The sequence below is a fragment of the Falco rusticolus genome, chromosome 2 (assembly GCF_015220075.1).
Source record: "Falco rusticolus isolate bFalRus1 chromosome 2, bFalRus1.pri, whole genome shotgun sequence".
Classification (NCBI taxonomy): domain Eukaryota; kingdom Metazoa; phylum Chordata; class Aves; order Falconiformes; family Falconidae; genus Falco; species Falco rusticolus.
The window spans coordinates 15,138,591-15,153,717 of NC_051188.1; the positions used below are offsets into that span (position 1 = coordinate 15,138,591).

Here is a 15,127-nt window from a genome sequence, read left to right on the forward strand (position 1 = left end):
ATGGTAGTAGTAACACCTACTTCACAAGCTGTTCTACAGAGTGTGGGGGGGGTGTCTGTGGAGAAAAGTATTTTACAAATGACTGGTACTATTTTTACCCTTCTAGTCAAAGACATAGAACAGCTGCACACTGAAAAAGAGAAGAATTGGTTTAAGCTCAAATACAACAGCCGAGAAATGTCTCGCCAGGAAATCACCAGGGCAGTTAGCCTTTTGCTGACAGCTCATCCAAGGCATGGCGATATCCCAACACAACACACCCTGCTTCGCCTGGGGGGAAAAAAAAATTGCAGTGTTAAGAACTTATTTTCTTTATGTAACTTTATGTACTTTTAATATACTTTATTTTCTATAAAATTTTATATAATTTAACTTTTTTTTTTTCTCATTCTGATTTCTTCACCCTGCGGTTAAAAGATTATGCTTTTAACTCCAAGACTTGACTGTCAACAGATTCAAGAGATCCGCAGAGAGCTCTGCGAGCCCACCGGCAGCAAACAGGCTCAGCGAGGCGCTTGTTCGCGCTGCAAAAACTCATTAAAAACGCGTTTGTTCGGATACCGGGGTTTTATGTTTGGGTTTGTGGGGTTTTTTAATTGGGGGTGGGGTGGGGGGAAGGTGTTTGTTTGTGTTTAAACAGCATTTGTTAGTTACAAGAAGTGCAGGGAGGATGGAAACTTCGGCGAGCGCCAGTCACCGCGCCCGGGCGGGGAGCGCGACGGCGGCGTGCCGGAAGGGGCGGGCGGACGCGGAGAGTGCCCGCGCCTGGCTTCCACCCCGGGCAGGGCCGGGCCGGGCCCCCGGCGGCTGCGCTCACAGCGGAGCCCCCGTTCACCCTGTCCCTCGGCCTGGCTTCAAGACTAGTAACGGCAGGGCCAGGCAAACCGCCACCGCTCCCTCAGCCGCTCCCCGCCGCCCCCTGCGCCACCGCCCCCTGCGCCACCGCCCCCTCAGCCGCTCCCACCACCCCCTGCGCCACCGCCCCCTCAGCCGCTCCCACCGCCCCCTGCGCCACCGCCCCCTCAGCCGCTCCCACCGCCCCCTGCGCCACCGCCCCCTCAGCCGCCGGCCCCTCAGCTGCCGCCCCCAGCCGCTTCCCCGCCCCGTTGCGAAGGAAGCGGCGTCCCCGTTGCTACGGTGGTGGCGGCGCGACCGGGGCGCGCTGGGGAGCGGAGCGGAGCCCGGCACTGAGTGCGGCGCGCTCCGGTGTGGGGCCGGCGGGGCCGGGGCGCTGGATGGAGCCCAGCGAGAAGGGTGGCGAGGCGGCGCGCAGGCAGGATCTTCCCGGCGGCCGCCAGGCCCGCGCGGGTGGGAGGCGGCAGGCTGCAGCGTATCTTTCCGGGGGCTCGGCCGGCGGTGGGGGGCTGGGGCGGGCGGTGAAGCGGCCCGTGAGGGCGGGTGGCCTCGGGGGTGGCCGCCCCGCAGGGACACGGCCCGCGGGCACCGGCCTGTGCCTCGCCCAGGGGCGGTGGGGCCGCGGGGCTGCGCCGGGCCCCTGCGGGCGGCAGCGGTGGGCACCCGCCTCCATCCCGCGCCGCGAGGGATCGCCCCGGCAGCGGCGCCAAGTAAAACTTGTACTTTCGGGGTTTCGGGCAACTTCGGAGCTTTCTTGTTTTCCTTCCTCGAAGAGGTGCTGCCGCTGAGAATTGTATTCTCCACCCTAACTTGGGGATCCTTACTGTCGTGAATGTAAGGAATGAACAGTGACACAAGTTCTGAGCCCCGCCTGTAGGGTGCTGCTGAAACCGTTACTGAGGTGGGGCGGGACCGCTCCTGCTCATGGATAGCTTCTATCCAGGGATATTGACGAATTTCAGTGTAAACAGCTAATCCTTTGCCGGAGGGGGCCGGTTGTTACTATTGGAAACATTTTCCCCGTGATACATGTATCTATATGTTACAGATTTAAATAACAACAGAACGATGTCTCTTCAAATAAACGTAACAAGGGCGAGGTTTTCACCTGCTGATGCAAAGCCTCTCTTAAAATCACTGTAAACAGTAAAATGCAGTTACGTTTTTTTCTGGATGAACATAAATTTAATTATTACTATAATATACAATTATGGGACCAACTGTTGTGTACTTAGTCAAAAGGCATATCAGCATTTTCTATCTCATGGGTAAAGTTTGCCCTTCCCCGAAAAGGTATATAAAGTCAATCAAAAAGGCTACTTACTATATTTTTTAATGAGCTGTTCGCTACAGTTTCCATTGTCCTTAACATAATACTAGGGATGGAGCTTTAACATTTCACTTTGAGTGGGATTTAAAAGAGGAACATCGGGCATTGAAGGAAAATCAAAAAATATGTCAGAGTAAAGCACAGAAATATTTGATAGAGACAAACAGACGAATAAGGTAAGTAACTAGGGTTTCTCTGGTGGGAGACTTTAAAAAAAAAAAAGTCAAAACCTAGAGACACTTCAGTATCTTTCAATTATTTGCATATTCACTTTGCTAAATAGCTTCACTGCTTTGTTCTAGAGGAATCTAGGCTGGAAAGTTTCACTAATCCAGTTTCTTGCTATAGCACAAATAAAATATAAAAAGAAAAATATTCTGATTTACTCACTACTTTTTGGAAACTCACAGTAGTCACCTCTTACTGTATAAAGTAAAGGTAAGTAGCGCTTTCATCTGGTTGCTCTGATCTGCAATGGATGTGTGAAACATGCATTCAGATGCATAGTACCAGCCAGCACACAGGCAGTTGTTGCCTTCTGAAGTGTACATTTTTCAGCCTGCATGGCATAACAGCCTCCCCAGTGTGGCAGGGCTTTGTGCTCCCACACCCCAATAAACACAATGCAAAGTCTTTCTAGTACAGGATATTCTGTACTGAAATTTTAAACAGAGCTTTGATTATTCAGTCTTTCTGCATACATGAGAATGCAAAGTCATTAAATATTCTGTGACAAATGGATTAAGTAAATTATACTCTGAGATGTTTCAGTGAAGTGCTGTAAGTAGTTTAATAGGTATAGGGGGCTTTTCCCTAGCATTGAGATCATACACATACAGGAGACTAGTCTGTGTATACTGTAGAGGAACAGTGTATACTGTTCCTGTATGTATAGATGGTTATACTGGAGAGGCAAGGAGTTCCTCTTTGCAAGCCCCTGAGCCTCAGACCTCTGCCTGTTGTTAACTCATTAACACTCATCCCCCATAGTTCCCATATCAGATGATTTCTGTTGTACAGTGTTTACTTATTGCAATATGTTGGTAACTCATACGACAGGCAGTAGATACTGTTTCTTCTGCCACTTTAGCTTGACAGTATGTGCTGTCAGCATATGTCTTGAAATACAAATAAAAATGGAAGAGGATGTATAATCACCTGGGAGTGATTAAAAGACATTGTGCGACCCACAACCTTTGCAGATAGTAAACTGAGTCCCAGCTGAAAGGTTAAATATCTTATTTAGTTTTCTGGAACAGTACCACTGGAACACTACACATCTCAGATGAACACTGTTTATTGTATTACTGGGCTTGAAATGCTATACTCTTGACATAAAAGCAAATACCAGACAGCCTGCGTATATTTGACAGACTAGTGTAGTTAAACTAATACTCATTGATACATAAATACATTTCCATATGTATTTCATTGCAGCCTTAAGAAACACAGTATAAATCCAAGTTACTCAGGTGAGCCAATTAAAAATTTAGGTATGGTATTCATAAAATGAAATTGTTTCCATTTGTGATAATTGAGAATGGCATAACTGTAAGTATAATAAGCAGTTCAAATGGAAGTCTGTGGTGACAAGTCTTCCCCTAATAACTGAAAAGGAGTTAGTTGTCTAATGTTAGAAAGGTAGTAAGTACATACAGTATTAATAAGCTGTGAAATATAAATCAAAATTAAGGGTCATTGCATATATGGAAGAAAGGAATTTGGAAATAAAAAGTTCCTTGAAACTGAATTTATTTTTTTTTTTCCTGACAGTTATGCAGCTCTGTGTATGAGCCAAGATCCATTAGCCTTGTAGCACATGTAAAGGTGTTAGCTATGATAATGGTTCCTCAAGAGTAGCATGACTTCCTTAAGCTCCACATTCTTACCTGACAGCACCCTAAATTCTCCCTGACAGGGCTTACATGCGTGTATCAGAAGTTATTCTTGGCACTGCTGGTCTTTAATTTCAAAGCTGAAATTGTTTCTTTCATATTTCTTTTTCCTTCGACATACGGAGAGTAGACATGAGTGCGCTATGAAGTATGACAGTCAGTTTTCTACTTCTAACCTTCACACAGAGTGGTGTGAGGTTGGAAATGACCTCTTGAGGTCATCTGGTCAAACCTAGAGCTGGTTACACAGGACCAGCTTTTGAGTATCTCCAAAGATGGAGACTTCACAACCTCTCTGGGCAACTGTGCCAGTGCTCAGACATCCTCACAGTAAAAACAGTGTTTCTTGATGTTCAGAGGGAAACTCCTGTGTTTCAGTTTGTGCCCATTGTCTCTGATCCTAGCACTGGGCACTGCTGAAAAGAGCCTGGCTACGTCCTTTTTACATCCTCCCTTCAGGTATTTATAGATGTTGATAAGATCCTCCCCAAGCCTTCTCTTCCCTAGGCTGAACATTCCTCTTAGGAGACATGCTCCAGTCTCTTCATCATTTTTGTGGCCCTTCATTGGACTGTCTCCAGTCTGTTCATGTCTCTCTTGTATTGGGGAGCCCAAAACTGGACACAGCACTCCAGGTGTGGCCTTACCAGTGCTGAGTAGAGGAGAAGGATGACCTCCCTTGACCTGCTGGCAAGGCTTTGCTCAGTGCAGCCCAGGATACCGTTGGCCTTCTTTGTCGCAAGGGCCCATTGCTGACTCATGTTTAGCTTGGTGTACACCTCGACTCCAAGGTCCTTTCTGCAAGGCTGGGTGGTCCCCTGCATATATTGTTGCCCAGGGTTGGTCGGTTGTTCCTCCCCAGGTGTAGGACTTTGCACTTCCTCTTGTTCATCTTCATTAAGTTCCTGTCAATCCATTTCTCCAGCCTGTTGAGGTCTTCCTGGATGCCAGAATGACTCTCTGGTATATCAACCACTCATCTCAGTTTGGTATCATCTGCAAACTTGCTGAGAATACAGTCTTCCCCATCACCCAAATCATTTTTGGTCAACAGCTGGCTGAACATGAGCCAGCCGTGTGCCCAGGTGGCCAAGAAGGCCAACAGCATCCTGGCTTGTATCAGAAATAGTGTGGCCAGCAGGATTAGGGAAGTGATCGTCTCTCTGCACTCAGTACTGTTGAGGCTACATGTCGAATAATGTGTTCAGTTTTGGGCTCCTCACTACAAGAGGGATGTTGAGGTGCTGGAGCATTTCCAGAGAAGGGCAACAGAGCTGGTGAAGGGTCTGGAGCACAAGTATTATGAGGAGCAGCTGAGGGAACTGGGAGTGTTTACCCTGGAGAAAAGGCTCAGGGGGAACTTTATCACTCTCTACAACTACCTGAAAGGAGGCTGTAAAGGTGGGTGTCCATCTCTTCTCCCAGATAACTAGTGATAGGACAAGAGGAAATGGCCTCAAGTTATGTCAGGGGAGGTTTATATTGGATATTAGGAAAAAAAAATCCATTGAAAGGGTTGTCACTCATTGGAACAGGCTGCCCAGGGAAGTGGTTGAGTCACCATCCCTGGAGGTATTTAAAAGACATGTAGATGTGGTGCTTAGGACGTGGTTTAGTGGTGGACTTGGCAGTGTTAGGTTTGCAATTGGACTTGATGATCTTAAAGGTCTTTTCCAACCTAGATGATCCTGTGATTCTATGATTAATGAAGATGTTAAACAGGACTGAGCCCAGTATTGATCCCTGGAGTACACCACTAGCTACTGGCCTCCAACCAGACTTTGTGCCACTAATCACCACCCTCTGGGCCCAGCCATTCAGCCAGTTTTCAGTCCACCTCCATGTCTGCTAACCCAGCCAGTACCTCAACAGCTCATCTATGAGGATCTTACAGGAGACAGTATCAATAGGCTTCCTGAAATCCACGTAGACAATACCCACTGCCCTCCCCTCATCTAGCAAGCCAGTGATTTCTTTGTAGAAATCTATCAAGTTGGTCAAGCATGAACAAATTTAATGTCAACCTTAGATTTATAAAGCTTCTGTTGAAAAGTAACAGCAGTCGGTTCCCTTTAGCAAATATATCTTCCCTAAAGGAAGATATAATCTACCTTTATAGATATACCTTTATATCTATAAAAATAGCAGAGCTTCTGCTCTGTTCTCAAACTTGTGTCATTTAGGTTCATTCTCTTTGTGTTGCATTGTGGAGTAAAACTTTTCTGTGTATTTTTGTGTGGTTTTTTGAACAATCACCACCAGCCTACCTTTAAACAAAGTAATACCAAGGCTGACCCCCAGTCCGATAGCCTCTAAATGCACAGCACTTTTTAAGCTAACGAGACCTACCTATGCAGAGAGCTTGTGGATTGAGGTCTTCTGTTTTCAGCCTTTTCTAGATGTACTTGTAATGAAATCTTTCCTGACAGTGTTGTATCAATCCATTGTCAATACCTCTAAAATGCAGCAGCTTCGGCATTAACAATACTTAGCTTCTGACAAGATGTGCTCAGTTAATTGGTTTACTAGTAATAAACAACATCACTTGCACAAAAAAGAGCAAGTATAGCTTCGGAAAGGAAAGTTTCAGTAACTTAGGTCACAGATATTTTTCAAAGTGAATACTTAGCAGAAGCCATATACCTATCTGATGCTATCAATGTTTTTGCTTCTTTTGTACTGACCAAGCTCCTCAGTTTTGTGTTAGCAGCAGTACTTCAACACAGGGAAAAAACCAGCCTACTAATTATCTTTACAGAAGTTGCCTGAGGATCAAGAAAGTAATTTCTTTATTGTCTCACTGATATGTGATGTTTCTATTTCAAGATCAGTTTAAGAATTAGATACAATCTGGGGCAGTAGCTAACAGATATTTCGTTTAAATAACTGGAATATCCTGGAAATAAGAGCTACTGAGTAAGCACGTACTTGACGTAAATGAATAGGAGATTTTATTTTTGGTTTATATACCACACTACTTTCTAAATACCAGCTGCTGATTTGATGGGGACTGTAGCCTTCCCACTGTTATTGCACAATCCATCCCATTTTCCTGTGATGTTACTGGCTGCAGGTAGCTGGTTCATTCTGGAAATGAGATTGTCTGTGTGCATTTTTAAATAAGCCTTACAATCAGCTATCTTGGTTCAGTGTTTTGAATTCCCTTGAAATCTGAATAGCTAATCTTGTCAATCATAGTTTCACGTTGCTATTGTATCCCATTTTGTGCTACTAAACTGATTGTCATTCAGGAAGCCTCACAACGACTAGAAACTGATGCTAACTTACATCTTTATAGGTAAAAGCTGTAGTTCCTTTGTGTTATTTCTCAATAACAACTTCTAAACTGTTACTATTTCCCCAACAGCTCGTTAAAGGCACACACAGAGAGCATTTGCAGTTCACCTTCCTATTGATCTGCCCACTGTGATACATTTACAGCTTTCAGATATAAGAAAGGATCAAATCTCTGACTGAAGCTAAAAATAAAAAGATTGTGGTGTGTCTCTTCTTCACCACCCACTGTCACATTTATGTTCAGACAAACCATAGAAATCCAGCTGTGCTTGAGTTTATAGCATTTAATTTATGGACAAGCAGGCTTTTGTACTAAAATTGCAAATGGATAAGCAAGTAAATTACTAATATTTTTGTAAATTTAATTAGAAAAATAGGGATCATCTACTTCTGCTTCTTAAATACAGAGCCTTTGAAGAAAAACAGAAGCAAGAAGAAGAAAAAACCCAAAGATTTAGAGAACAAGTTCTGCAGCAGAGGAAAAATAAACTTCAGAAAGTGACTGATAAGTTCCAGCGTGCTCATCTGCCTTTTTCTCAGCACAAGCAAATGGGTTTGTAAATGAAAATTTAACTATTATTCACAAGTGTTTTTCTATTAGTAGAGTGTAACTGAGGCAAACAGAACAATTAACTTCACTCAAATTAATTGAATTCATAAAAACAAAACTGACAGGAAGGTCAAATCTGATACATATGACAAAATTGGGAAGAGGGAAAAAAAACCCCCACAACATTTTTTTTCCTACAAATTGCTTTGTGAGCTATGTCATTATATTATGGTCACAGTAAGTACATTACCTGCTTGGGATATTGTGGCTTCCTGGATTTTCTCCACTTTTTTCACTGCAGTTTGCTTATTGCTGACAGTACTGTGCTTTCACAGCTGGGTGTGAGATGTTACAAGGCCACGGGAATTTACTAGGATGGTATAATGGGCCATTGTTTGAACCCCTGAATATGAAATATTCAAGAATATGCATTTTGTTTATCAGTAAGTAAAAGCAGACTTAACATGTATTAATGTATTACATAACTTTTGCTGAATTAGTCAGCTTTTTAAGCTGCTCTTTCATTGCTGGGAAATAATGATCACTTCAACTTTGTTCCTGCTTCCTTGGAATCAATGCAGATTGGCAGGAGCTTTTAATAGCATCAGCCAAGTCTGACTTCCAGTCAACTTTCCAGTGTTGAAACTCTTAAGATATGGTATATTACTTAGGTATTCTTTAACAGATTTACTCTCCCAACTGCAATTGCGCCAACTGTGAGGTAATGTCTCTGACTTCAAGATCAAATGTCAGATTAAAATAACAAAATAGAACAGTATGGTTTAGGGCTTCTTCATAGCTCTACTGACAGCCCAGACTGTTTAACAATACAATGAATCACAACTTTTTTCCTTGGTTTTCCTTTATAGCAGTTCTGCCTCTACCACTTTCTACCCTACTTTTACTTACTTGAAAGAGACAACACCTTGTGCCTGTCTGGACTCTTTTTCCGCTGATTCGATTATTAAGTTACAATTTGGCCTCTGTAAAATACCTGCAAGCCATAACTTTGGCTTAATGCATGATACAATAATCACGATGTAAAAACAAATCTAGTGATGAATTTTTTATCCTCCTACTTTTTCAACAATGCAGTCTAAAAACAAATAGCAAGACTGTTGAATAGATGTGTTACTGTAAACACTTAAATAGACTGAGGGTTTTTTTTCAGAGGAACTAGAGATGTTCTAGCATGTCTAATGATGCTAAACCACTCAGTTTATTCTAACACTCTGGATTTATGCTTCCAAACTTCAGAAACTTAACCAAACCATTTATGGTAAAATATTCCAATTTTTAAAATATTTTTTCCATTGTGTTTTTTACTCTAATCCCTCCAGTCCAGACAAAAGCAGCTTTTCAGTTAGAAGAAGCTCTTGAACAAATTAAAGGATCATTATTAACACAAGGACTGTGCTTCCCCAGCAGGAACAAAACCAACTTCAGGTAAGCATTTCTGTTTACTCTGATGATCAAAGGAAGTAAATTGCTTAGTGTATTCAATAAGCAGCAGACAATTACTCATTAAGAAATTGTAGGCTGTTTCTCTCATGGCAAAGAAAGCACTTCTGTGAAGCGTTCCAATGAAACATTATGAAACATCCTTGAGTTGTTTGTGTCTATTTGGTAAGACAGCAGACGACACAAACCTTTTCCCTTCACTGGAATTCTGGGACTGCCTGGGGCTAACCCAGTCCTCATTCAGTTGCAGCCTGACACAGATTGCCGTGGTTATCAAACCGGCTGCTCTTGTATGAATTATAAAGAATTCTGTGTAGAAGACTTCTTATTCTTATTCAGATTTTTTCTTTTTGACATTCAAGGATAGTTTGGCTTGTATATTCATCCCACGATTTTATCTTCAATCCAGCTGTCATACCTTTAATTTTCTCTTTCTCTATATGTATCTTGAGCATCCTGATAACAATTTGGCCTGCAATTTCATTTTGTATCACATGAAATTTGAATTGCATACTTTTCACTCTATCCAAGCACTTTTTCTAAGATACCATGACTTATAACAGAATGCTTCTTCATGCATAGTTTATTTATCCGCTGTATTTGATAATCCTCCCTGACTATCCCCTTCCTAATCTCTCATTTATCTAATGTTTCAATTCAGGGTTGTTTTTTTTTTAGTTGCTGCTTTTATTGTAACTATTATTGTAGTTCATTTCTGTATGTTGTAAATTGTGCAGGTGTTCAGAATAGAGATGAATTCTGTCTAAAAGCGGTCTCCCTACTTCTGAGCCTCAGTGTTTTCTTCATTGTGACGTTAATATTCAGTTTGATTACGTATACACTGCTGATTAATACATGTTTTCAGGTAATAAACTGGACAATTGAGAAAATATTTCATGCCTCTTAGAGCTGAATACTCATGCTATCTGTCAGTCAACATGCATATAGTTCTGCAGATACTACACTGTATTGACATAATAAAGGAAGACTGCAGCCATAAAAACAAACAAACAAAAAACCTACCTGCTAAATATAAGCTGAAGTTGTGGCAAAAAAATGTAGGTGTTTCTGAACCCTGTCTCAAGGTTCCTGATCGTTTGTATTATTTCACTCATAGGCTCGATTAAGGACAGCGGCTCAGTGCATCTTACCCCTGCATTTATCATTTGTTTCCCTGTTTTCCATCTTTCTTCAAACTGCTCCTTGTGCCTCAGGGGTTCACATTTTTCTCTCAGGACCTCTTCAGACCACTTACCATTTTTTACTGTATAACAGTCTTGTCACTCCATACTATATTTGTATAATTTTAAAAATTCATTATTCTGTAATTATGATAGTGTGTTCTTTTCCTGATTATCATTTTTATAACCTGATTTCCTAAGGAAATTAAGTTTGTATGTTCATATTCTTTTACAGTGTGTGTTCCCCTAGTAACCAAATTTGAGAGAGAGCTAAGAATCTCAAAAATGATTATATTCCTACAGGTTTGAAATTGGCAATTGGGCAAAGAAGAAATTATTCAAACAAGTGACACTAGCTTGAAAAAGGTTTAAAAGTTGAGTCCACGTTGACCTAGTGACAGGTCACAAGCCAGTTAATACAGATAAGACAGCACTCAAATATCTTGGAACCTGCCACAGAATGTGCTGCCTCTTCTCCAGCTGGCAACTAGGAGGCTTGGGCAGGAGCCATGTGGGTTGGGTGAAGGAGGACGTAGAGAATATTGGGAGTATAGTAATAAGGCAAAAAGAATTAAGTTATTGCAGTACAGGCTTGTGTATCAGGGCAAGGTATACAAATTAATATGCAATTAAGCTTCACTTATTCTAATGCTAACAATTTGTATTCCTTCCTTGTGACAGAAAATTCTCTGCATTTCTGTCTGCATCTCACGCAATTCCTTACTAAGCACTGAGATTCAAACTGAACACGTGCTACGCAGAATAGATTCTTCTGATCTGCTGCAGGATGTTATGCAGGGTTGTTCCTTTTAGTTTTGGTCTGGGAGCCACAGTTTGTGTGGGTCATAAAAGTGGCATTTCTGGGTTTTCAGACTTGGTTCCAAAACTTGTGCAAATTTCTCTTAAAGGGCAAATAAATTTCTTGCAAATCAGTACAGCAAAGTAAGCTTTGATACAGATAAGCATTTTGAGAAGGTTCTCAAAGTTTCTTCAAAACTCCCTGGTTCTGAGCTGTAAAGCTTTAAAAATGTCTTATAATCCCTTTAACTGGAAATTCTGAGACTGCTAATAACTAACTCAAATGAGGTAGTAGATCTTTTTCTGGTTTTTTCCCTCTTCTTACACTTCTATGAACACTTAAACCAAAAATTTTGTAAGATCTTTAGAATTCACCCTCCCTCAGAAATAAAATGTATGGAATTCATTCACAGTCCCCTTTTAAAGGAAAAAAATGAATACTGTATTAAGTATTCAAGATAAATATGGCTGCAGACCCAACTGGATATAGGTCAATTTTATAAGATTCTAGAATACTTAATGTCTATTTTTTAAAAAACGTAAAAAAAATTAAAGCAATGGAGACATATTGCCTCCTTTTGGAGAAAGGAAAAAAATCCTGAAACACCTAATAAGTGAGAGATTGTATCTGTGCTTGCAGTAGGGCTACTCTGCTTCCAGTAAGAATTACTTTTCAAATGCTGAAGCAAAAATGTTGTTCAATTCATTAGCTGACAGGCATTGGGATGTGTGCACACAGGTGTGTAAATGGTACGCTGCACTTTGTACAAGAGCTATTTCCCTGTTTGTGTTTAAAAACAGTTGTATTTGATCAGGTTGTCTTGGGATAGAAACTTAATTATGACAAATCAAAATCTTTCTCTGAAAAAAGTTGAAATGTAGAAACTTATATAAATATAAATAGTCTAAACATCCAAATAGCTATCAAGAAACTTTCCCATTCCCCCGACACAAAACCCCACATACACACAAAAGAAACCTTCAAATTTTTTCAGGGGTGCAGGTGTAAATCAGTATGTCCACAGTAACAAAGTCTTTAAAAGTGGATAGGTACAGAATGTTTTTGGAGGGAGGACATCTTCCATTCTAAAGAATACAGAATGCAGAATTCTAAGTTACGTAAATAAATATGGGAAGTTGTTTTCCCTTTTCGCTATCAGGCATCTCATCAGGAATTATAAATTCCTTTTCAGACTCTGCCAAATGTATCTCTCTGCTTAGATCAGTGCAATTAAGGCAACCTTTTTATGTATAAAGTCTTCTGAAAAATAACAATAATCTTGATGGGATTCCATTCTCCATTGTCCTAAAACTGTAAGTGTTGTAATAAATACAGAAAAGGTCTCATTAGACTATTTACCCATTTGACACAGATGTACTAAAAAGAAAAGGGATTGATTTTAAAAGGGAGTATAATTTTAGATACAGAAAGAAGACGAAACAGGTGAAGGCTCAGAAGAACCAACTGTGAAAACTTAAGCTGAAGAAATGGAGAGAAATTAAGAAAAGGGGTTATTGAGTTTCTGTACCTGTATTAGACACCTGGTAGCCATCTCCAGCTCAGAACAATACACATTTCCTAATAATGCATCTCTGCTGGATAGACAGTAGAGAAAGATGAGGTCTGTGTATGTGTTGTGTGTCTGCATTGTTCAAATTTGCTCAGTAGGTGTGCCAGCTGTTAAAGAAGATAGCTTTGTGTAGCATGAAATAGTTGTATCTTCTGACCAGTTCCTACACTGCATATTGCCTATATGTGAAAGATATATAATCTTCTCCATTGCCTTCACTGAAAATGAGGATGGGTAAAATATGCATGGTAGAGCATCTTGTCAGACCAGGTTCCAATTAAAAAAAAGTAAAAAAGGGAAATATATGAAAGCCTGATTTCCATATTTAGGTGCAGATTAAAAGTTCACTTTTGCAACAATTTAGCTAAACAACTTCAGCCAATTTAGCAATATTTAAAGGATCATGCTGATGCTGCTAAGGAATTATAGATGGAGAAATGCATCCTGGGAATGCTGGAAAGCATCTGCGTATTGCACGAACAATAAGGTTTGGTTTGTTACTTAAAATCCAGTGATTGATGAGACAAAGTGTCATTTTAAATATTGGACCTGGTCAAGCTGGTAAAATACAAGCTTGATTTCCCCTTTTTGTTAATGTTATACCCATTTTACAAATAACTTCACTGAAAGTTTATACTGATAATCTGTTTCCAATATCTATTCTCCTTCTACCACCATTTGCAATCATTGTGGAGTACAACAAATACTTGATCCTAAATGAGCAAGACATAAGCTTGTCTTTCTAATCAATTGTAAGGGTTATGTCTCTACTGAACAGATGTAAGAACCCAAAGCATGTATCTGATGAGAGATTCCTGTAACTGCCACTTTGGATATGCCAAACTAAGGGAGTTTAGGGCCCTTGAACCAGGTTGGAGCCAAGAGACAGGGTCAGTCTCCTTTGCTAAACTGTTCCACGTATGCAGTCAAGCACAGCTGGCAACCTGCTAATAGTCATACTTCCAGAAGACTAAAGCTTAATCTGCCTATGAGTTGGTGGGTTTTGGTGTGTAGGTTATTTAGGTGGGGTTTTTTAAGACCTACCTTTCTTATTGGTTAAACTACTTGTTTCTTGTTTTTGTCATGCTCGATATCTACCTAGTTCTTGCTTCTTGTTTTCCAAAACTTGGTTCCAATTCCTAGTGACCTTACCCAAGCTTTTTCCAGTTCTATCTTCTTTTTATTCTTGAAATTATCTTGTTGCTTGCTCCCTGCCTTCCTAATCTCTTGATTGCATGTTTTCCTTGTCATTTGGCTTCACATGCTGCTTGGTGTCTTTGATTCCAGGGTATCAACCAGCCCCATATTTCTTGCTAATTCTCAGCCTGTGGAAATGTATGTTTTCATCTTAATTTGGGTTCACCCTGACCACAGTATCCAGCTGTAGAGGAATGAAGGCAGAGGGTTGATTAGCATTGATAACATGCAGCTGTGGCCTTGCCGTGAAGGCAGTGGGTTGATTGACACGGATGATGTGCAGCTGTAGCTCGTTCAGCTAAGTGGTTAAATAGCCCTGAGGATGGTGGGAGTGGTGGCTGGGTGGAGGAGCAGCAGTGTGGTCTGATCTCTGGAGGAAGGAGATACAGTACAGACAGTAGAATCTGACCCATGGTAAAGCCTTGTTGCAGCCTACTAGTATGTTTGTGCTGTAATGTCCAGCTACACTAGCTACTTCACAGATTATTTTTTTTTTCAGGCAGCAAATACAAATTGTTTTGTGTACCACATTACTAAGATTACACATCATTAGTGGAGTTAGGGTCTCTAGATACTACAAAGGGTTTTTGCTATTTGAAGTAGGGGAATATCTGATAGCATCAGTATATAGTCATCCTCTATATAAGCCAACCTTATGGGAAAATAAATGCTATTTCACTTGTGTTTTTTTTTAAAAAAAACATAAAACCTTCTGTGTTCCATTTCTGTAAATGACCAAACCGTTGGCTGACATTTTCCAGGCTGATTCAGCCTGAGGCAGTCACCCAACAACCCAATCAGAGAAGTATGACTAGTTATAGATAACAGAAGGTTTAAAATGGAAAGTGTTGGACAGTTTTAGATAATACTAACAGCACCACCTGTAGTTACATATAGTATAGCTGTCCTTCACTTGTCAGGCATTTATTGATGATGTATACCTTTGGAAAGGAATATGTTTAAAAGTGTATGGTTGACACATAGAAATAAGC

At 40.9% G+C, this 15,127-nt stretch overlaps 1 protein-coding gene across 1 annotated transcript in view; it reads left to right on the top strand.

Moving 5' to 3' along the window:
- Positions 1-2,065: 2,065 nt before the first annotated feature.
- Positions 2,066-15,127, top strand: part of CEP126 (centrosomal protein 126) — a 37,787-nt gene continuing 24,725 nt past the window's right edge. Inside the window, exons 1-4 of the mRNA XM_037376519.1 lie at positions 2,066-2,148; positions 2,236-2,361; positions 7,785-7,930; positions 9,268-9,373. Of these exons, the coding sequence (XP_037232416.1) occupies positions 2,066-2,148; positions 2,236-2,361; positions 7,785-7,930; positions 9,268-9,373 (461 nt within the window). The remainder of the gene's footprint in view (positions 2,149-2,235; positions 2,362-7,784; positions 7,931-9,267; positions 9,374-15,127) is intronic.